Source organism: Dermochelys coriacea, chromosome 4 (genome assembly GCF_009764565.3).
Source record: "Dermochelys coriacea isolate rDerCor1 chromosome 4, rDerCor1.pri.v4, whole genome shotgun sequence".
Classification (NCBI taxonomy): Eukaryota; Metazoa; Chordata; order Testudines; family Dermochelyidae; genus Dermochelys; species Dermochelys coriacea.
Window position 1 is genome coordinate 80,764,568 of NC_050071.1, and position 24,263 is coordinate 80,788,830.

Here is a 24,263-nt window from a genome sequence, read left to right on the forward strand (position 1 = left end):
ATCAACCGCTAATTTTTAGGTCAACAGTTAACTTCTTTCTGCTCATCAGAATGAAATCCAATATTGAGTTACTCCACATTGGATGCAGGCCTTTGTGTTATGAAATTATTATCTATTATTTTTTAAAACTCTGAAACCTGAGGAAGTTTTGTTATTGGCCACATGAGATGTCCAGCAAAAACATTCCCCAGTCACCCATGATTTCAAGTTCAGCTACAAGCAAGTTTTGAGACATTTTTGTGTGTGTGTGTTTATGTAACCGGGGTGGGGGGAGAGGGGAGTTGGTGTGTAGCTCTGGTCATCTTCTCAGAAATAGCAAAACCAGGGATGTTGAGGCTCTCTTCCTCCCATATGAAGAACAGCTCTCCTGAGTTTGAGACAGAAATCCTTCACAAAAAACACTCCTCCTTGACTTTTTGTAACAGTGTGATAAGTCTGCACAGCCCACAGCAATGAGCATCCAAGCAAGCTCAACAGACTTGGGTTAGCAGGGTTCATGTGAAGTGCTCTATAAATAACTGTGTAGACAGTGCTTTGAAGTTGCACCTTGGGCTTTGAAGCCCTATAGTGGGAGATTTTAGGAACATCAGACATAAACCAGAAGGGACTCTCAAGGCTGCTGAGCCCTGTCCATAACCCTGCCATACAATCACATCATAAATTTGTCCAGCTTTCTCTTAAAACTAATTAAATTGTTTCCCCTCACTATTGGGAGGCTGTTCTAGCATATCACTCCTTTGATGGTTAGAAGCCTTCTAATGATGAGTCTGAATTTGTTATGGGCAGTTTAAACACATTTGTTCTTGTGCCAACATTGTCCTTAGTCTTAAATAGCTCTTCACCCTCTCTGGTGTTCACCTCCTAACTTTTATGGAAAGTAGTCATATCCCCTCTCAGCCTTTGTTTTGCTAAACTAAACAAGCCAAGCTCTTTTAGTCTCCTCTCATAAGATAGGCCTTCCATTTCCCTGATCATCCCAGTAGCACTTCTCTGCAAGTGTACCGGTTTGAATTAATTTCATTTGCCTTTTTTGCAACTGGATCACATTGGAGGCTTGTAGTCACCCTGTGATTCACCAAAACACCCAAGTTTCTCTTCTCTGTTGCTTCCATCTGATGATCTCCCAGTTTATAGCACATATTCTTATTAGTAGACCCTAAGTGCATGACCTTACACTTTGTAATATTAAGTTTCATCCATTTCTTTTACTCCAATATTTACTCCTGGGGGAATTCTGCGCCAATGCGCATGTGCAGAATTCATGTGTCCTACAGAATTTTATTTTTTTCTGCAGAAAATATATTCTGCCTCAGAAGTGCTGCAGAACAGGCATGAATGCAGCAGGCTGTTCTGGTGCCACAGCAGCCTCTGGTGGGTAAAAGGTGGAACTGAAACACTTCTGGGGCAGAATATATTTTCTGTTGGGGGGGGGAAGTTGTGTGTGCGTGCAGTGGCACAGAATTCCCCCAGGAGGAGAAGTTCATCACAGCACCTGGCCCATGGAGCCAGGCTAGGATAGAGTGGGGCACTTGGGGCTCCTGGGGGATCATAGATTGGGGTTCAGAATGGCTAGTGGGGTACCAGCATTGAGCCGGGGGCTGAATGGGAGCAGGGGGGTGCATGACCATGTGGAAACAGGGAAGGGGGGCTGCAGGGACACATGGGAATGTAGGGACAAGGGAAGATGTGCCTGACTGAATGAGAGAGGCTTGGGATCAGCCAGAGTCTGCATGGAGGAGGCTCCCCAACTCCAGAACAGTCCTCGCCCTTCTCCCCCGCCCCCCAAAAAAACCCTGTTCCATAGTTCTTCCACCAAAAAGAACAGGAGTACTTGTGTCACCATAGAGACTAACAAATTTATTTGAGCATAAGCTTTCGTGGGCTACAGCCCACTTCATCGGATGCATAGAATGGAACGTATAGTAAGAAGATATATATATATATATATATACAGAGAACATGAAAAGGTGGAGTAAGAGGCAATTAATTAAGATGTGCTATTATCAACAGGAGAAAAAAACGTTTGTAGTGATAATCAAGATGGCCCATTTAGTCAGTTGACAAGAAGTGTGAGGATACTTAACATGGGGAAATAGATTCAATATGTGTAATGACCCAGCCACTCCCAGTCTCTATTCAAACCTAAGTTAATGGTATCTAGTTTGCATATTAATTCAAACTCAGGAGTTTCTTGTTGGAGTCTGGTTTTGAAGCTTTTCTGTTGCAAAATTGCCACCTTTAATTCTGTTACTGAGTGGCCAGAGAGGTTGAAGTGTTCTCCTACTTGTTTTTGAATGTTATGATTCCTGATGTCAGATTTGTGTCCATTTATTCTTTTGCGTAGAGACTGTCCAGTTTTGGCCAATGTACATGGCAGAGGGGCATTGCTGGCACATGATGGCATATATCACATTGGTAGTTATGAAGGCGAATGAGCCCCTGATGGCGTGGCTAATGTGATTAGGTCCTATGATGGTGTCACTTGAATAAATATGTGGACAGAGTTGGCATCAGGCTTTGTTGCAAGGATAGCTTCCTGGGTTAGTGTTTTTGGTGTGTAGTTGCTGGTGAGTATTTGCTTCAAGTTGGGGGGCTGTCTGTAAGCGAGGACTGGTCTGTCTCCCAAGATCTGTTAGAGTGAGTAGTAGGTGACTTCTGGGAATTCTTCTGGCTCTGTCAATCTGTTTTTTCAAACACACTCCCACACCTAACAACCCTTCAGGTTCACTCCAGGCTCTTTCCCTCTCCCTCAGCTCCTCCATTACCCCTGACAGGCACAAGCCTTTGCACTGCTTCTGATGGGTACAGGAAATACAGTTCTGTATTGTAAATTAAATGAATTACTCAAAATTCTGTATTAATATGCATAGTAAGGAATCTATTTGTCAAAAAAAATTACCAGAATCGGTTTTTTTGGGGGGTCTGTATTGTTTCAGACATACTTGCTGATGAATATTTCATAATAAATTACCAAAATAATTTAAACTGTCATGATTATATTGTGTTATTTTGACAAATAAAATATGCAGAATTTTACAGAATTTTAAATATTGTGCGTAGAATTTTTATTTTTTTGGCACAGAATTTTTAATTGTTTGCCACAGAATTCCCTCAGGAATAAATATTAAAGGTCATATAATTCTTCCTGTATAATATTCCAATTCTTTTCTGTATTCACAATGCCTCCCAACTTTGTGTTATCAGTAAATTTCATTAGCACACTCCTGCCTTTTGTGATGAGGTCATTAATAAAAATATTAAATAACATCGGTTTTAAGAAAGATCTTTGAGAAACTCAACTAATAACCTCTCTCCAGTCCCTTACTCACCTCACAATTCTTATTAATTAATCCCATCATCTCTAATTAATTTATCTAATAATTTTTCATGTGATACCATATCAAATGCTTTACTGAATTCCACTATATTAGATTAACTGCATTTCTGTGATCTAAAAACAATAAATTTCCTTCTAAAAGAAGATTATTAGATTAATCTGACTTGAACTACCTTTGGTAAACCCATGTTTTATTATATCCTCTTTTTCATTTCCCTCCATGGATTTAATTATTCTTTTCTTTTTCTTTGGCTATCTCCATCATCTTTCACTTCTGCAGGGGATGGCTTCCTTTCTTTTCTTCCTCACCATGCCACCTTCTACCTGTTTCTCCTCCTCATTCCCCTGTATAGCAAACCTGTTACTCAACTCAATTTAATCTCTACTAGCCAGTCTTTTTGTCCAACTTGTCCTCAAGATCACATTCTTCCAGGGTCACCCTCACCTTCTGACAGTCTGCCCTCCAGGTTCTTTTGTTTGGCAGGTGTCAGTAAATCTTGAGTTATCTGTACCACCATCTCTCTCCTGTGCTGCATTATCGCTTCAAATTCCCATCTGAATACCATCATTATCTCCAGTTGCATCTCTAATTCTTGGATCTTCCCTGTCATGAGCTCTGTCTGGTGACATTTCTTCTATAAGTAGCTTCCATCAGATATCCGCTAAAGGATGCTGTGCATTCCAGGGCTTCTGCATCTGACCATCTTCTTTGTCTCCTCACCTCCTTGGGTCACTTCTAGTGCTGCCTCAGTAGTTATTGTCGTCTTCTCTTCCTAGTGTTCCTACTGCTAGAGAAAAGGACAAAAATCCCTTCCAAGTGCCCCCCCCCAAAAAAAAAACAACGCCTCCATTATTAACTGTTCACTCAGCTAATGGCAGCAGGAACTTCAGTGCAGACTTGCAAACAGAGACATACTCAGAGTCCCCAGTGGGCTTATACTGGAGCGGCTAGCCCATACAGAAGCCCATTCTGCTATGTCTTTTCTGCTAACGTTACCTGTACAAATTAGATTTAAGATAGTGTTAGTATGCCTACCTGCACTACAATCACACCTTTATTTGCTGTATAGATATACCCACACACAGAGCCACACCACTAATGTGAAACAAGACTTCCCACAAAGGACAACTTCCCCAGACAGCAACTTCCCCTGGGGCCCGTTTTGTTCAATATCTTCATAAATGATCTGGAGGATGGTGTGGATTGCACTCTCAGCAAATTTGCGGATGATACTAAACTGGGAGGAGTGGTAGATACGCTGGAGGGGAGGGATAGGATACAGAAGGACCTAGACAAATTGGAAGATTGGGCCAAAAGAAATCTAATGAGGTTCAATAAGGATAAGTGCAGGGTCCTGCACTTAGGATGGAAGAATCCAATGCACCGCTACAGACTAGGGACCGAATGGCTCGGCAGCAGTTCTGCGGAAAAGGACCTAGGGGTGACAGTGGACGAGAAGCTGGATATGAGTCAGCAGTGTGCCCTTGTTGCCAAGAAGGCCAATGGCATTTTGGGATGTATAAGTAGGGGCATAGCGAGCAGATCGAGGGACGTGATCATTCCCCTCTATTCGACACTGGTGAGGCCTCATCTGGAGTACTGTGTCCAGTTTTGGGCCCCACACTACAAGAAGGATGTGGATAAATTGGAAAGAGTACAGCGAAGGGCAACAAAAATGATTAGGGGTCTAGAGCACATGACTTATGAGGAGAGGCTGAGGGAGCTGGGATTGTTTAGTCTGCAGAAGAGAAGAATGAGGGGGGATTTGATAGCTGCTTTCAACTACCTGAAAGGGGGTTTCAAAGAGGATGGCTCTAGACTGTTCTCAATGGTAGCAGATGACAGAACGAGGAGTAATGGTCTCAAGTTGCAATGGGGGAGGTTTAGATTGGATATTAGGAAAAACTTTTTCACTAAGAGGGTGGTGAAACACTGGAATGCGTTACCTAGGGAGGTGGTAGAATCTCCTTCCTTAGAGGTTTTTAAGGTCAGGCTTGACAAAGCCCTGGCTGGGATGATTTAACTGGGACTTGGTCCTGCTTTGAGCAGGGGGTTGGACTAGATGACCTTCTGGGGTCCCTTCCAACCCTGATATTCTATGATTCTATGATTCTATGAAATGCTCAACACATGCAAAGAGCTGTTCCTTATACATTGAGGCACCGGAGCTCACACTTTTGAGACTACTGTTGTCCTATTAGCTTGCCCTCATGTTTGTTCTCTTTCTGCCATTCCTCCACTCCCCACCCCACATACACACCCTGTGGCCTGTCTGGGTTTTTCTGCAGTTGAATGAGCCTGTCTTGCTTTTACAGAAGGAAAATGAATGAATTACTCAAAGTTCTGTATTAATATGCCTAGTAAGAAGGAAAAGCATATTTTTAAAGCATAAAATAATTTTTAGGTTTAAGAAGAAAACTGTTTGGTGTGAATAAGAATATTTTTATTTTTCCCCTTTATGACTTTAGACTTATAAACAAGGCAATAAAATACTTCAGTGTATAGTCTGCAGATAAATTCACTGGTTGTTCCTCACTCCCAAGTGGTTTGATGGCATATCAACTTGTAGTCAGTGTGCTGATGAGGAGGCAAATATTGGCACACTTTGATCAAGATACGTGTATGATTTTTCCCCTTTTTATATTACTGAGAGAGAGAGAGAGAGAGAGAGAGGTGTACTGTGATCAAAGTGCACTTGTCTGCTTCCCCATCAGCACACAACAGCAAGTTCCCCAAGAAGAGAGCAGCAGCCAGTGGGTTAATTCAGTTACAGTCTGTATATCCAGCAGTGGTTAAGGTAATAGATTGTTTTATATCCACCAATTGGTCAAGTGCATTTATCAGGAAGGCTGAAATGTGATTAGGCCCTTTTTAGATTGTGCAGATAACCAGAAATGAGTTGTGCAGACTGACACGCGTCAGTGTGTTTTTCAGAAGAATGTACTTAAAAGTAGAATGTATGACAAAGCCAATTTAAAAATTAACAGAAATAATCCAATAAACATCTTCACAATCACAAGTTTAACAAATTACAAGATATCTTGTATTGCTGCTATTGATAGTAGCAACTGACTAGTAAAGAAATGAAAACCAGGGGGATCTGAACAAAACCCCAACGTAATAGTTCACAGACTCAACAGTTAATTTAAAGAACGGGTGTTGTTATTGATGTGAAAGAACATTTAAATAGATTTTTTTCTATAAAGAGCATTCAAAAAACAAACCCATGATTTTTTTCTTTTTGTTTTAATTAATTAAATTCATTTAGTACTTGTTAAAGGTGCTGCCAGATCAATAGCTCTGTAGACTGAATTGTTTAACTTATCTGCAGACCAGATAAGGTACAGGCAGTAGTAATGCCAACAGCCTGTTTCAACCCTGATGTGGAGGACTAGAATACCTCTTAGGTTCCATGAGTAGTTGAGCCTATTGGCTTATTCAGCCATGTTTGTCGAGACCGCCAACCTGGCTGCCAATTACAGATATAGTGGCTGGGGGGTTTGGCCACTAGTCAACTAACTAATGTTTTGAATCCATCAACTTATTTTACATAGGCAATCAATCAAGTTCACATGGAAATGACTTTTGATCGCTAGCAAACTGGGACAAGATTCCAACCGGTAACCTGGAAATTGAGGATTTTGTTGCACATTACCAATTCTCTTTGGCATAGAGTCCACTCTAGTTATTTACTTCTAATGTATATTGATATTCATCTTATGATGTCACCACATCAGGATTCCCTGGGAAGACTTCCTCCTGGTGAAGAAATCCTTGACAATCTACTCCTAAATTGAGAGAAAAGGTGGATGAGGTAATATCTTTTATTGGACCAACTTCGGTTGGTGAGAGAGACACAAGTTGGTCCAATAAAAGATATAAATCCCCCCCGTCTCTCTAATATCCTGGGATCAACATGGTTACAACTACACTGCCTGCTTCTAAATTGTTAATTCTGAAAGAAATATTTTTGTTTTAAAAACTGTATGTATCTAACACCTTTCATATTCACAACACTTGTGTTTGTATTTTCATGCTCATCATGATAGCTTTATTTTCTTTAACATTACCAAATAAGCCTAATACTTATCAAATGAAAACCTCCATTTTTTCCTGAAATGAGTGGCTAGCAGTTGGGTCTCAGTAGTTTAACTGTTATTGAATGGATATCATATGAAATGCATAATAAATTACTTTCTTTTGTATTTTTATTTTTATCGATTTTATATTTTATCGATTTTTCTCATTCTTTCTGAATTAAAACCCAAAATTGCAAAGCGTTAAATAATTATCAAACAACATATAATAAACTAATTTATATCTTTGTCTCTCTGCCGATGTCCTCCTTTTTTTCATTTTCACATATGCATTTTATTGCATCATATTCTATTGAAATTCAGTAACAATTAAATGGTAAAATTAGTTTTTGAAAAAGAAAAGAGAGAGAGAGGTTTTGGGGTTGGCTACAGAATACATATAATTTACCTCCAGGATTGAAATGGCTTGTTTACTTCACTGCTCGTGTCTCAGGTAAACAACTATTGAAATAGGTTTTGAAAAATGAGTAAAACTGCATTTAGACCATTTTCTATCCCATTTCATATGAATTTGTCAGTTTCATACAGAGGCTGATGTGTGTTTATCTGACAGTGATTTATGCAGTCAATGCTGCACGAAGGTTAAAATCTCTGTTGTACTTGGGCAACGCTACTGCAATGGGTTGTTGTAGGGCCAATTTGCATTAGCTACGTAAAACATCTCCATGAGATAACTACTTCAGTGGGGTTGCTCTGGTGTAACAGTCTACACAAGAAAGTTGAACAGTTTATGATTTTTAAATAGATTTAGTTAAACCTGTGCAAACCCCTGTCCAGACAGTCTGTTTTGTGTAAACCTGGCTTATTGCAGTTTAATTGATTAGGAATCTGTTTAAGCTAAGACAAAATAAACCATTCTTAAACTACAGGTTTCAGAGTAGCAGCCGTGTTAGTCTGTATTCGCAAAAAGAAAAGCATCCGATGAAGTGAGCTGTAGCTCACGAAAGCTTATGCTCTAATAAATTTGTTAGTCTCTAAGGTGCCACAAGTACTCCTTTTCTTTATTCTTAAACTAGAATGTGTGTGTTCAGACAGAGGTTTGCACAGGTTTAAATAAATCAGTTTAAAAGCCACTTTAAGTTAGATTGTTGCAACTTTCTGGTGTCAGTAAGGCCCAGGAGCATCACTGAGCCCTTTTATCTGCTCCTTTCAACACAATCATTGTACTACTTATAGCCTTCATGCTGGATCATCCCATTCTCTTCTTCCTGACTTGCCATCAAAATGGAGCTATCAATCATGGAGCCTATATGTTTAGCTGAGGCCATGTCAGAATTGCTCACTGATTTTTCAAAAACTGAGAGAAGAACCCTTCCCTCCATTAAAATGCCTGTTTCCCAAGAAGCTGATTGCCGTAAATGAAGAGCCAGCTTTGAAGGGAGGAGCTGCAGAATGCGTATTCTGACATTTGTGGCTGGTGCAGAGAAAGTATTTTCTTTACAGGTTTCAGAGTAGCAGCCGTGTTAGTCTGTATTCGCAAAAAGAAAAGGAGTACTTATGGCACCTTAGAGACTAACAAATTTATTTGAGCATAAGCTTTCGTGAGCTTATGCTCAAATAAATTTGTTAGTCTCTAAGGTGCCACAAGTACTCCTTTTCTGTTTTCTTTACATTCTCCAGAACCAGGAGTAATTTTCAAGGCTGCAGAGCTCAAGAAGTCCATATCCATGTCATGGTCCAATAATCACAGAGGATCCCTTTGCCTGTTTCAGGCCCTTAAATATAGAAAGCTGAGGAAGGCTGGTATTGTGGGTCTGACAGCCAGGGGATCTTCTGGCTGGGACACAAATTTCCCATGTAACACTCAGACAATCACTTAACCTCTCTGTGCTTCAGGTTCCCCATGTATATACTCAGAATGGCAATATGTCACTATTTCACAATGATGTTGGGAAGCTTAGTTGTTTGTAAAGCACTTTGATATTGTGTGGAAGATGCTATAAAAAAAAACTATTGTTTAGTTATTTATCCATGAAAATAGGGGTATGATGCAACCCTAACTATGACATCATAATCACCACTTTTATAATGTTGACATCTTCCTCGCAAATCAATGAAATAAGATTGAGATATCTGCTACAGATTTTATGGCAGTTACAAGAGTTGTGGTTTCAAGGAATTCGCAAGCTAAACCTAGGAGGAAAAAAATCAATCAATAATGATATTCAGATTTTAAAAATGGCACTTTGGCAGGTAGGAATGAATGAATCTTTAGCAAAGCTTTTGATACAGTCTCCCACATTATTCTTGCCAGCAAGTTATGGATTGGATGAATGGACTATAAGGTGGATAGAAAGCTGGCTAGATCATCGGGCAATGGGTAATGATCAACGGCTCGATGTCTAGTTTGCAGCCGGTATCAAGCAGAGTGCACCATAGGGTTTCCAACTTTCTAGTTGCACAAAACCGAACACCCTAGCCCCGCTCCTTCCCCGAGTCCCTTTTCCCCCACTCACTACATTCCCCCTTCCTCGGTGGCTCATTCTCTCCCACCCTCACTCACTTTCACTGGTCTGGGGCAGGGGGTTGGGGTGCGGGATCTAACTGGGGGTGCAGGCTCCAGTTGGTGCCATAAATGAGGGGTGCAGGAGGGGGGCTGGGGTGTGGGAGGGTGAGGGCTTCAGCTTGGGTGCAGGCTCTGGGGTGGGGCTGGGAATGAGGGGTTTGGGGGTAGAGGAGGGAGCTCCAGGCTGGGGGGTGGGTCTGAGAGATTCGGAGTGCGGGAGGGGCTGCGGGTTGAGGCAGGGGGTTGAGGTACAGGATGGGGTGAGGTCTCTGGGGTGGGGACAGGGATGAGGAGTTTGGGGTGCAGGAGGGTGCTCTGGGTTTGGGGCGGGGCTGGGGCAGGAGGTTGAGTCTCGGGGTTGGAACGCGGGCTTACTTCTGGCAGCTCCTGGACAGTGGCACAGCGGGGTTAAGGCAGGCTGCCTGCCTGTCCTGGCACTCGTTTGTGTGCACCCCAGGAACAGCCGGCAGGTCCGGGTCATAGCCCGGGGGGCCAGGAAGCTCCCTTTGCTGCTCTTGCCCGCAGGCACTGCCCCCCAGGTCCCACTCTGATGAAGTTCAACAAGGACAAGTGCGAAGTTCTGCACTTAGGACAGAAGAATCCCATGCACTGCTATAGACTAGGGACCGAATGGCTAAGCAGGCAGTTCTGCAGAAAAGGACCTGGGGTTACAGTGGATGAGAACCTGGATATGAGTCAGCAGTGTGCCCTTGTTGCCAAGGCTAACGGCATATTGGGCTGCATTAGTAGGAGCATTGCAAGCAGATCGAGGGAAGTGATTGTTCCCCTCTATTCGGCACTGGTGAGGCCACATCTGGAGTATTGCTTCCAGTTTTAGGGCCCCCACTACAGAAGGGTTGTGGACAAATTGGAGGGAGTCCAGCGGAGGGCAACGAAAATGTTTAGGGGGCTGGGGCATATAACTTATGAAGGGAGGCTGAGGGAACTGGGGTTATTTAGTCTGCAGAAGAGAAGAGTGGGGGGGATTTGATAGCAGCCTTCAACTACCTGAGGGGGTTTCCAAAGAGGATGAAGCTCAGCTGTTCTCAGTGGTAGCAAATGACAGAACAAAAGCAATGGTCTCAAGTTGCAGTGTGAGAGGTCTAGGTTGGAGATTAGGAAAAACTGTTTCACTAGGAGGGTGGTGAAGCACTGGAATGAGTTACCTAAGGAGGTGGTGGAATCTCCATCCTTAGAGGTTTTTAAGGCCCGACTTGACAAAGCCTTGGCTGGGATAATGTAAGTTGGGGTTAGTCCTGCTTTGAGCAGGGGGTTGGACTAGATGACCTCCTGACGTCTCTTCCAACCCTAATCTTCTATGATTCTATGAATCTTAAGACAAGCAATTTGTAGGTATAACTAATTTTCAGTAGTTCTAATATTGCAAAACACCCACTTGTCATGGGGACATTTATATTTACCTATCATACTTACGTAATTTAAGAATTTTTTGTCTCCTCTTAAATTTTTTCATTAATTTTTTATTCTATGTGATTCTAAAAGATCTTAAGACTGTGGGGCCCTGATTCTCCACTAGATTTAAGCCATAATCGGACACAGTGGAAAGTAACAGCTTCAGCACCCTGATTCAGAGACTTAAAAGTGGAGTGCAGAATCCGACGTATTAATCTTACAGCATTGTCTAGTCTTTGACATTCTACTTCTTTTTCATGCCATACATTTTAATTATAGTCTTTAAGGGGGAAATATCATGTAATTGTTATACTATCATATGGCATTATTTTGATGAGTGTCTTCATGTGGTGTCTCAAAGGCTCTATAGAATTACTATAAATATCAGATTTCAGAGTAGCAGCCGTGTTAGTCTGTATTCGCAAAAAGAAAATGAGTAATTGTGGCACCTTAGAGACTAACAAATTTATTTGAGCATAAGCTTTCGTGAGCTACAGCTCACTTCATCGGATCAAGTGAGCTGTAGCTCACGAAAGCTTATGCTCAAATAAATTTGTTAGTCTCTAAGGTGCCACAAGTACTCCTTTTCTTTTTATAAATAATATGTCTAGGCGCAAATCTAGAGCACAGACAGTGGCTTGAAGTAGTTGGGCTGTGAGCTGGGCAGATATGCAGAAATAGCCCCAAGCGCCCTACTCCACAGAGGTGCTGTATATCTGCAGTAGTGCTAGAACAATTTTTATGGTATGGTGCTGAAGGCAGAAACAATGTATTTGGGTTTTTATTACTACTTCAACTCAGTTGGTGTAGTAACTCTTCTAGTTTCAGCATCTATGTATATCTGTGTAGCTATCTTCAGCCAAAGTAGCACTCCATGATTCACATGGGTTTAGGTGTGGGGGGGAGGGGAATGTTGGGAAGATCTGTGCTATAGCAGATCTTAGATCCTAGCCCCATCCTGCAGGCTTTGTATCTTCCTTACACCCAACGCTTTCTCGTACAGCAGATCTACATCACTTGTATTACAAATGGGCTCTCTGTAATTGTGAAGGAGTGAGCTGGATCTGCTTTCTATGGTATGAAAATAAAATGCCAGACAAAGAGAAAATGGCTTTCAATTGAAATTTTAAATGAGAGGACAAATTGAAGTGGTGGAGAAGTTCCAGAATAATGTTTGTTGATAGGAACTGCAGAGGAAAAGGCTCTTGCGTCAATCATAAGAACTTTGCACAAGAGGAGGGGGATAATGCTAGGGCAAGTAGAGCAATTGAACTGAGTAAAGAAAGAAAGAAAGATGTGGTTTATGAGACAAACATTACTTTAGATTATCCAGTAACGGAATAGGATTTATTTTCGTATACTTGTGGTATGGCTCCCTGTTGTGTTAGTAATCATGTATATATGCACCATAGTTAATTCTGTGACAGTTGATAATTAGCTCCTAATCTAAATCACATAAAATTTTAAATAGACTTAAAAACAAAATCTTTCCCAGCTTTAGCCAGTTAAATTATCCTGTAGCTGGCTTGTTAAAATGTGCCTTAAAGCCTTCCATAGTGATTTTTGTCATATGTGATGACACCTACTGGTGTTGGTAAAGACTAAACTGATTAATTGTATGCAGCCTGATTGGTAATTTTTCTCATGAATTTAGCAGAGGTTTTTGTTTGTTTTGTTTTTTAAACTCAACAAAACTTTATAGAGTGTTTTAACCCTGCCACTCTCTAAAAGGCACATTTCAACCTTACTATAATTTAGACACTCAGTTTAACACGGGCAGCAAAGTAATTAACCAAACCCCTTCACTGGAAGTGGGAATGGTCTTCTAAGAAAAGAATATGCAAAAGAATAGAGTTTTATTTTCCTCTGTTAAGTGAACAGCTCTATCCCTAATGCTCATGAGGGTGAGAAATTATTAGTTGCTAAATTAATATGATATGGATTATTACAGACTATCAGAAACATGCAGCATTATTGATTTTTATTTTCAATAGATTTTTTTTCATTTCTGTACTCCTTTATTATGGGTTTTATAGTATGGTTTTCAAGTCACTGCTGATTGTATATTCAGTTCCAGCAAACAGAGAATCACATCTGAAGGCCATATTACTAATCATCTTAAGAATCACTGCTTGCATTCACAGTATAAGGAAATGTAACCCTGGTCTGTTATTCTGTTTAATACATACATTTATATTAATAACATGTCAGTATGTTACCTAAAAAACATTGAACTACATTCAAAGATTGACATTGTGTATGTGTTGAAGCCAAATCCATTCAGCATCTAGTTAGATCCTACCTAAGTCTGACACCTTTTTATGTAAATGTTGTCAGGCACATCCTTAGCCCCAGATCATTAAAAATAAAACAGGTTGCTTTCTGACCTCTGACTTATTAGCTATGACTATTATGTGCTTTTAGTTTAGGAACAAAATATTTCCACCACTGTCTTGGTGGCACAACTCTCTGATCACCTGTGACTTGCTCCAAAATGTAGTTATACCACATAGTGTGAAATTGGAAAATCTGTTCTGTGTGTGTTCTAATGGATGTAACGGTTATTAAGTATATGAGTCTTCTGACGTTGTAATCAGATGTGATTCAGTCTGTTAAATATCCATGAAGCAACATCTGCTTCACAGAGTGACCTTCTGCTAAAGAATACTTAGCATCTATTAGCAGATCATAGTGCAGATCTGCCTTATTTGAAATGCACTAAACTAGAGTAGTCTACTGCTGTTTAGTAACTAGCTTGTAATAATTTATTGCAGTTAAATAAAGCTTAAAAAAATTCCATTAAATAATTATAGGGATTATATGCATTTTGAAAACCTTTGTGTTCGACTGAAATTACCCATTTAATTTCAGGGTTGGTTTGTTAAAAAAAGCTGAAATCTAAAGGCACATTAGGGGATCTGTCAGATGCTGTTTTCTGTAGGTGTTAATAAAATCGAATAAAAAAACTGAAACAAATTAAAATCAAAAGCAATTTTCCCATCTGTTGTATATTAATTAGAACTTTGTGTATCAAGGGTAAACTTGCTCTTAAAGAATGTCACTGAATGCCTTCTAATAGAATAATATGCAAATATATTTTAGATAATGGGATTATATTCAGTTTCTCATTCTGTTTTGGTTGTAGCAAAAGCCAGGGTGATGTATAACAAACTTCAATTTTCTTTCTTCCCAGAGCAACCTCCAAATAACCAAGGCCAGTCGACCCTGCAACCTTTGCCACCTTCTCACAAGCAGCATTCAGCACAGCATCATCCATCTATCACCTCCCTTAACAGAAACTCATTGACAAATAGGAGGAATCAGAGTCCGGCCCCGCCGGCTGCTTTGCCCGCCGAGCTGCAAACCACACCCGAGTCGGTCCAGCTGCAGGACAGCTGGGTCCTTGGCAGTAATGTGCCACTGGAAAGCAGGTAACCATTTAGGGACCTATAAGAGTGTAGAATTTATAATGAAAATACTTAACTAAAAGAGAAATAACCAACCAATTGTATTTCCTCTTATTCAATCAACAACATTATAAGTTGTGAAATGTAAAAATAAATTTAGCTATTTTTGTTACTGCCCCTCTCTCCAAAACCCACATTGTGAGTGGCTTTTCACAAGACTGTTTTCTTTTGCCATGTTTATCACCTGATGATTGGACTTTGGGGATGTCTTAATTTTCTGGACATTCATTTACTCCTGTCTTTATAATCCTTATTGGATATGATTATTGTGAACTTGTTGCTCACCCTTGTTTGCCAGACATATATGAGCCAAACCAATGCTGCTGTACAGATCAGCTCATCAAGGAAGGGGCTTTCATAGTGTTTTTCCAGCACTCTAGTCCTTGCCCCTTTGACAAAACTCTAAGCAGCAAGGGTGATTCCAAGCTTTATGGTTTGGTGGGCCAAGAGAACTCACTTTCTCATTACATACTACAAAGTTTGTCTCTCTTGTTTATCATTTTGCAAAAGCAAATAAAATGGGAAGATTATATATAAATCTTTAACTAAAACAGAATTAAGATTTTTTTGTAGGATTTATTAGCATAGAGCTAAATTTTCCTTCGGTAATTAATTAACACTCACTGAACAGTCAATCAGCACTAATTCGCTATTGTCACTTAGAAATTTTTCAGTTGAATCATCAAACTGAATATGCATAATTGCATTGTAGCTGGCAACAATTGTTTTGACAAATATTTACGAAATATATGTTAAGTTCATTCTTTGAAGCCTTTTCCATTATATATGTATAGCAAACTGAAAAATAGTCAAATCAGATTTTGACTCATCTAAAACATAAGACCTACAGCTAGACACTACCGTAGGCAGTTTTGTCATTCCAGGGGTTTCAGACAATACGTTCAAATCTCCTTTTCCAACCATTTTTGGGGAATAAAACAATACTTGGCTACTCCATTTCTTGAAAACTACTGTGTGTTTTTTTTATGATATACAGTCACTGTGGGACAGGATTACACTGGGTTTTACCCTGTTCGCATTATTTATTAACCATATGAAGAAACAGTCCACTTACAGAATAAGTGAGTGGATTCTGGGGAAGAGCTCACTGCTAAGATATTCAGTCTTTTCAGGACAGCCTGTGAATCTGCAGTATATTCATGTTATTCTCGATGCTTGCTTTTATTGCCCAGGGTTGGCACAGGAGAAAAAAGACGTATATTTTTCACTGGTTTTGTAAAAAGGAGGATATACATTTTAAACTAGGATGCCCTTCCCAAACTGGATGGAATATTTTTGCAAAGTACACTTATCACATCTTTTAAGTGATGCTAATCTTAACATCTCACAGTGTTTGAACATTCAGTTCCCAAACCCTTAAACATGAGCTGAAATGTGAAAATCTCACATTGCAACCAACACAACCCTACTGTAGGTTTCAGAGTAGCAGCCATGTTAGTCTGTATTCGCAAAAAGAAAAGCAGTACTTGTGGCACCTTAGAGACTAACAAATTTATAAGAGCTGTAGCTCACGAAAGCTTATGCTCTAATAAATTTGTTAGTCTCTAAGGTGCCACAAGTACTGCTTTTCTTTTTGTGAACCCTACTGTAGTTTCTCTAATAGTCTCACTTGGTTGGAACTCTTGAGGTGAAGAACGAGTCTTATTTGTCATTGATTTTTCTTTTTTTTAGTTAAGATTCCCTATAGAGTGTGATTCTCAAGCTCAATTTCAACTATATTAACAACTTTATCTGGGTTAGGTCTCTGCCTTTATCTGTTTCTCTATATAGTGATTTGTTTCATCTCTAGCAATTATTTTAGCTTATGCCCATACTCAGCTTTTTTTTACCTAACTTAGATGTCCTGCAATTTTTCCACAACTTTAAAGACAGAAAATGTGAAAGTCAATTGTATGTAGATAACCATTCTTCTATTTCTTTAGGCAAAGGTTGGTGATTACTGATCACTGAATGACATATGACTCACTCCTGTGAATAGCTCAATAGCGTGTAGGCTGCTTTTGTGTATATGTACATCAGTGTGGAAAGGGGTTTTAGCATCCTTCCTTTCGGAGTTCTCATTTTGATTTTGGAGGTGGATTTCTAGATATATATTGCATAAAGTTGGATGCAGTTTTATATTTAATAGAATATTTGTTGTTTTGCTATTTCTATCTTCTGTCAATATTTGTAGTGTAAAACACTGCTGTTACTCAATGTTTAAACTGTGAAGTGACTGGTCAATAACATCCAGCAGGGATTCCTGGCCTTTTTATATAAAGGATTCTCTTTCCTTAAGTTTTATGAGGACCTAAAACCAAACCTTCCATTACACTAGTACCTCCTCTCATCTCTCCATATCCCCTTTATATGATAGTGAGGTTACTGAGAGTAAGCAACAAATAACTTTGTTCTGATGGGAGTAAATAAAATCTTTTTTTTTCTTTTAACCTCTGATTTCCTGCCCCCTGCATGAATTCTTTTTGGGTCATTTGATAGCTGGGACTATTTGCCTCTTCCCCATCTCCTCCTGTGAGTATGGTCAGCTGTAGGAGCAATATACCTGCTGGGAAAATCAAAATAAGATCAATCTAATAACAACTTTCGAAGGAATGTAGTAACAAGGCTGTACCAAGTAACTCTCCATTTTTGTCCTTTGAATCCCTGTTTGGGAAGCCCAAATCTAAAGAAATTGTACAGATAATTAACTGCATGCCTTTCATTATAAATATAGATTAAATAGCATAGTAGTTACTTATTAGGTGTTAATAAAATGGTTCATTCATAGTCATTTAATAAAAGATTTATTAACATCCTACTCTGTGTGAATATCTCCTTGAGTATTGATATCTCATTAGTTATATTTCCATAGCTTTTATCTTGTAGCTTGGTAAATGCTTTGCAAATTATTAATGTATGAAATTGCATATTGAATTACTTCTTCCTTAATACTTCTTGTCTTTTAAATATCTAAATGTGCTAAACCTCTTTAAAGCAAGGTCATCTGATTATGTGTCTTAGGGAAATATACATGGCAGAATAAGGTAAATTTATATTTACATCTCTCATGAAAGCAAAATTAACTCTTGTCTCAGTAAACTTTCCCAGCAGTATTTGGGAATTTTAAACAGTAACCTGAATCCATGTTCATGGAAAAATTCCCAGGCTCCACTTTTGAAATGTAGCTCTTAGAATATTATAATTTTATCTACAATCTATATTAAGATATGTGTGAGTCAAAAAAGAATGTCTTTGACTCATGATTAGTTGAATTTGCTATATGAGATGGTTAATTTGTCAGAGACAGTGGAATTATATTTTGTATAATGGACTGTGAACTATGTTGTCAGCATTCAGGCAGGTCAAGAAACTAAACACAATTTTTATAGTTGTATGTTAATACTGTATTGTCTTTTCTCAGGCTTCAACTATAATTAAAAATAAAATAGATGGGAACATTACACTGTTTTAAATTAATTATCTGCTAATTTTATTGTGGAGAAGAAAAAGAAAATTGTTGAAGAAATAATTAATGACTGGCAAATATTTCAACACCTTTGAAGCATTTAATGAAAGTAGTAACAGTCTAAAAGTTATTGCAAAAAATTGCATAGATTTGTCATTTCCAAAGCAGTCAGTAAATGAGACCAAGACTTCTTTTAAGAATATGAAGGTTTTAGGAACTGTTCAACCATGATGAAGATTTCTACTACTAGACAAGAATGTGTTTTTATTGGGCGATTTCCAGTTAAACTAGTGCCTTTAGTATTGATTAAGACACTGAGAAACAGTATATTAATCATTTGTAGGGAAGCCTTAAATGAATTTGTGTAAAGGCTGACTGACTTCAAAAAATGTAATGTACTTCAGAGAAAAGGAGTTAAGTCTCTAAGAGCAGGTAGTTTATGGACATGATCCAATAATACAATGTCCAATTCAGTCAAATTCAGGGTCTCTTCAGTCAGCTTCCCAGTTCTTCTCATGTGAACTTGATCAAATTGGATCAGCTGTTGTCACGATTTACCTCTGTTTACATAATTTTAATAAGTAAAGTTGCTAGCATTGCATTTAGTGATTTTAAAAAAGTACAGTCTCCTCAATTTGAAAACTTTCAATCTAATTTACTGTTTTTGTATCTTATCTCTGTATGTAGACAATTAGGAAATCAAGCAGTTCTTGCAAATGGTCATGACAGCCTTATAGAGATGGATGTGTTTACTCCAACATGCCAGGATAGCAGTTATGGGGATGGGTAGGTGACTCTAAGTGTTTATATGATGCTAGCTGCTGACACAGAATGAAAGATGTGACTTCAAAATGTGATTAAATTGCCCAAATAACATTTGGGATGACCTCTCCTATCTTCACGTTCCGTTTTTTAAATTATATTACATTCTAAGCTATTGTCGTTTTTATTATTGTAAAAATAAAAGTACATTAAATTTTGAATGCCATATTTTGTGAGTTTATATTTAAGAGAACGAGTATCTGATAGAAACTGAGTACACAGCTTCCAGAATCAGGCTGTTAATCTATAAGATATTTATTATTCAGCTGCTTTTTATTAAATAAATATTATGAAATGTTATTACAATAAAACCACAGATCAAAGAAGAAGAACCTCCAATATTAAAAATTATGTTTTTAATTTTTGCATTAACTTTTTAAAGCATCCAGTGTAAAATCTGAGCGGCTAATAAATAAGTCTGGTAATAGAGAATTCCACATAGGTACAAATTTTAAAGTAAATATTTCAAAAAATTTCTAAATATTTTTTCTCTATGCAACTTTTCCATATGTATTTAAGTTTTTATATTAATACATATTTTTATTTGGATTGCATTTCTGCAGTGCTGATAGTTTATTGCCACATCATGCAGTATATTTAGATTCAAACCCCATTAAGGGAATACCTGACAAAGGAACACAGCTTCTAATGAATACAATGCTACTGGATAGTAAAAAATGGTGAATTTCAGAAGTAAACTATTCATCATAAATCTGTTCTGTTGTCCTTTTGTTAATGATATGGTTAAAACAAAAACTCGTATGTCCTAATTTTGACACCCTCACTCATGTTGCTTATCACCTTGCTCTAAGAACAGTCCCATTGCAATCAGTGACGCTACAAACCATAAGACCTGAGTAAAGGGATCAGTATTTAATCCTCAATAACTAGCTGATATAAAAATATTCCACTATAAGTGAATCTACTTCAACTTCCAACAGCCCTTTTAATTCCCAGTTCGTTGAAGATTAACATCAATATGATAGTTGTATATTAAATTTATCTAATTAATTTTAATCAAAATTGAAGGGATTGCAAAAAGTCACCATTTATTCTTAAGATTTTTCTGTTTTTTTTAAATTAAACATGTAAGTATACTAGAATAAATAAAAAGGAATAAATGCTGTTTTCTCTAGATCATATACCACACAATGCTCATTCAGATAAGTAACTGCTAAGTAGCAGACTTAATAGAAACATACCGATTTGTATTGCATATGTTTGTAATGGACAGCCCAAATGCATATATTTTGGCAAATGGAGCTACATTATGTGAAATTACTGTTAGCTGATACTAATTCAGGTAATACAGCAATAAAATGTATCTTGTTTGTAAGCTTTTCATTTTTAAAATTACTATAGCAGGGATCACCTCCTGGTGTGAAAGTTGTCCAGAGACGATAACACATCAGTTCAAAAGCATAATAGATTTGAGAATACAGTATGTGATCAGCATGGAGATGCAGTTTATCAACCACACTAACACACTGTGTCACAGCTAGAATCATTATATATTTGTTCTTTTGCTTTCATGTTGTGTATATTATTTACGTTATAATATGCTGTTTCTTGAGGATTGCTTAACTTTGCTATTTTTTATTTTCCCAGTGAAGAGCATATTAATATAATGAATTTGAAATAATAATAAAAAAGACATTCTAAAGTAAGCTATAAGGATGCATATGCCTAGTCCTTAACAGTAGTACCTTATTTGACTTACAGTAATTAATGAGCTGTGCACATTCTGTAAGACAGTTTGAAATTTCAGAGTGCATCTTATTCTTTTGTTTTGTTCAGTTTACTTTACCTTAGGACACTATTCTAATCTCGGATATGTGAATATATATCACTACATATCTTGTAAAATAAGCTACCTTGGTTTTGTCTGAAAGGTCTGTTCTCTCTCTTTAGCCTAATCTAATCTGATACCCTCACTACAAGTTATCGAAATCCCAAAATTTGAGTACCCAGAGAAGATTCTACGTCAGTAAAATTAAATTGAGATTTCATAACAGTTTCCATTTTAACCTCTTATTTTGTATAGCATCTCATAATTTTCTGAAACCTTCACCTTTTGGGTCAAACTGTCCTTGTTCTACTAAGTTGATTTTGTTTCTTTATTTTTGCATATGAAAGGAATAAGGTGGGAATTTCCCATTATTATAGGTTGGGATGATACCACTGCCTGTTATTGAGGTTGCCTGACACTTCCTATTATAAGACCCTGTTCTCAGTTGATTGTAATTTTGCCAAAGTCTAATGGTTTGGGTTGAAATCAGACATGCTGGGAGTATACCTCAGGCTGATTTTTTATTATTATTATTATTATTATTATTTTGTTATTTCAACCAAAATGATTCAGCCATTTCCAAGAATGAGACTAGGGAAAATATTTTGTTTTGCCCATGTTAAAAAATTCTGGCAACCTTTGCTTTGAGACACCTTATCGGTCCCATACTTTGGAGTAGGACTTGAAATTTCATTTTTAGGGGGGAGAAGGGTAGTCTGTTGTCATCCCTGTCAAATTCGACGCAAATATGACCAAGTTATAAACTTCTGAAAAATCTCAGTTTCTATATGCTCAGTAGAGACTTGCTAGAGCTTTTAGCTAAATTCCCCAAGTTTCAACCTGCATTGAGCATGGTCTACCCTAGGGATGAGCAGGACTTTACCTGCAAGTGCAGTTCCCAGCTGTCCATGCTGTGCTGAGTCTGGATCTGGGTACCAGAACTAGGTACCTGTCTCTACTATGTTCCCAATGCCACCCACTGCTGACACTCAGGCAGCACATAAATAGAATGTGTAGAAGAAAAGAATTGGACCAAAACAGGGAGCCAACGCTGGTAGCAGAGAAAGAAGGAAACTGGGACTGAAAGTTGCAAAAGGAGACTGGGACTATCTTGGGAAGGAGACTGGTAGCCAGCAGATTGGAAAGGGTTGGGCAATGAACCTGCGACTGGGATATGGTGGGAGGGTAGACACAAAGATCGAATGAAAAACGATGAGAGATATATACTGTTTGGGCAAGGAGAGTGGGACCTTGTGGGCAGAGAAAGGAGGTGAGGGAAATCGGACAGAGAGTCAAGGTGAGGAGTGAGAACTAGGACTGGCCTGGTAAAGAGACTGAGAAAAGAAGTACAGTTGGAGGGGGATGAGACACTGAGATTGGACAAAGAGCATAGCAGGGGGAGACTGGGAAAGATGAAGCCAATTCACACCGTGATACAGTTTCTGAGTGTCTTGGATTTCTGATAAACACAGACATATGATACAGTATAAAATCTCATGCTAATATGTGGCAATATATTAATAATAAAACAAATGGTGGCCATATAAAAAATGTAATGAGTAAAGGTATCATTAAGAAGACACAAAATTCCATTGTATAGAAGTAGTAGGCATTCAAATATTTAGTAAGCATTAGCTAGATCCCCTAAATATAGAAATTATAGATAGTAGTAGTAGCCACTGCCTTTTCACTTTCTCAAGGTGAAACAAAATCAGTATAATCTAATAAAAGAAGAAAAATTCATATTGTAAAACTTGAAATATAACATAAAAGCTCATGAGCACTTTTAGTAAATAAATACCATTATCCAAAGCAAATTAATGTCAGGATTCGCTTTATTTCTTTTGGTTGATTGGTTTGAAGGGAATACCTGATGAATTATTAAAACTATGCTTCTGCAGCTGATAGTGTTCTAGTATTTTACTTTACCAACTTAACAACTTTTATTGCTACAATATAAATAGCCACAGTATATTGACCCACACTGTTAATATGTTACAGGTATGCATTGTATGAAAGAATATTGTGTTAAATGCATAAACATCTTTCAACTGGTAGGGAAGGAAGAAATTGTTTCTGTCAACAAAGGGCAGGTTGATATCATACATAGTGAAACCCTTTACCATCTTCATTATTTTCTTCTTTCTCATAGTCCTTGCCTGGAACAGTGTCTTGGATAGTGTTAAATAATCTTGCTGCTGTTATCTGATCCCAGAATGTACACTATTTCCCATCAAAAGTGGCTTTGAATTTTGCCTGATAGGAAGCAGAGGCTTTAGTTTCTTTCCTCACAAAATTCTTTCTTTATTTTTGTTTTGTTTTATTAGAATAGTACTTTGTCCTAGCCCGTGTAGCTGGCCCAAGATCTTGGAAAAATAGCAATTTGGCCTTTTCAATTCTGTTTCTTTCATACTATATATAGCAAGCAGAATTCTGTTGCAGGCTTTCAAAATAGATAGCATTAAAATTAGGGCTGTCAAACGATTAATTGCACTGTTAAACAATAACAGAATACCATTTATTTAAATGTTTTTGGATTTTTTTTACATTTTTAAGTATATTGATTTCAATTACAACACAATACAAGGTGTACAGTATTCACTGTATGTTTTTATTACAAATATTTTCACTGTAAAAATAAATAGTATTTTTCAATTCATGTAATACAAGTACCATAGTGCAATCTTTTTATCATGAAAGTTGAATTTACAAATGTAGAATTATGAACAAAATAAACCCTGCATTCAAAAATAAAACAGTGTAAAACTTTATAGCTTACAAGTCCACTCAGTCCTACTTCTTCTTCAGCCAATTATTCAGATAAAAAAGTTTGGTTACAATTTGCAGGAGATAATGCTGCCCACTTCTTTATAATGTCACCTGAAAGCAGGGCTAGTTCCAGGCACCAGCGAAGGAAGCAGGTGCCTGGGGCAGCCAATAGAAAGGGGCGGCACATCCGGGTCTTCAGCGGCAGGCCCTACAGTCCCTCTCTTCCTCTTTGGCGGCACTTCAGCAGCAGCTCAACCAGGCTTGGGTTTTCGGTTTTTTTCCTTCACCGCTTGGGGCAGCAAAAAAAAACAGAGCCGGCCCTGCCTGAAAGTGAGAACAGGCTTTCACATAGCACTGTTGTAGCCGGCGTCACAAGGTATTTACCTGTCAGATGCACTAAAAATTCATAGATCCCTTCATGCTTCAACCACCATTCCAGAGGACATGCGTCCATGTTGATGACGGGTTTTGCTTGATAATGATCCAAAGCAGAGTGGACTGACGCATGTTTATTTTCATCATCTGAATCAGATGCCACCAGCAAAAGGTTGATTTTCTTTTTTTGGTGATTTGGGTTCTGTAGTGTCCACATCAGA

At 38.2% G+C, this 24,263-nt stretch overlaps 1 protein-coding gene across 5 annotated transcripts in view; it reads left to right on the top strand.

The window, feature by feature from the left end:
* TENM3 (teneurin transmembrane protein 3) overlaps nt 1-24,263 on the top strand; it is a 2,178,135-nt gene that overhangs the window by 1,968,202 nt on the left and 185,670 nt on the right. For 3 of the 5 annotated variants that reach the window (XM_043513543.1, XM_043513544.1, XM_043513545.1), the window contains one exon: nt 14,548-14,785. In XM_043513543.1, coding sequence (XP_043369478.1) covers nt 14,548-14,785 — 238 coding nt within the window. Of the gene's footprint in view, nt 1-14,547; nt 14,786-18,974; nt 19,074-24,263 lie in introns of all 5 variants that reach the window. The other 2 variants (XM_043513542.1, XM_038399412.2) reach the window with 1 other exon arrangement.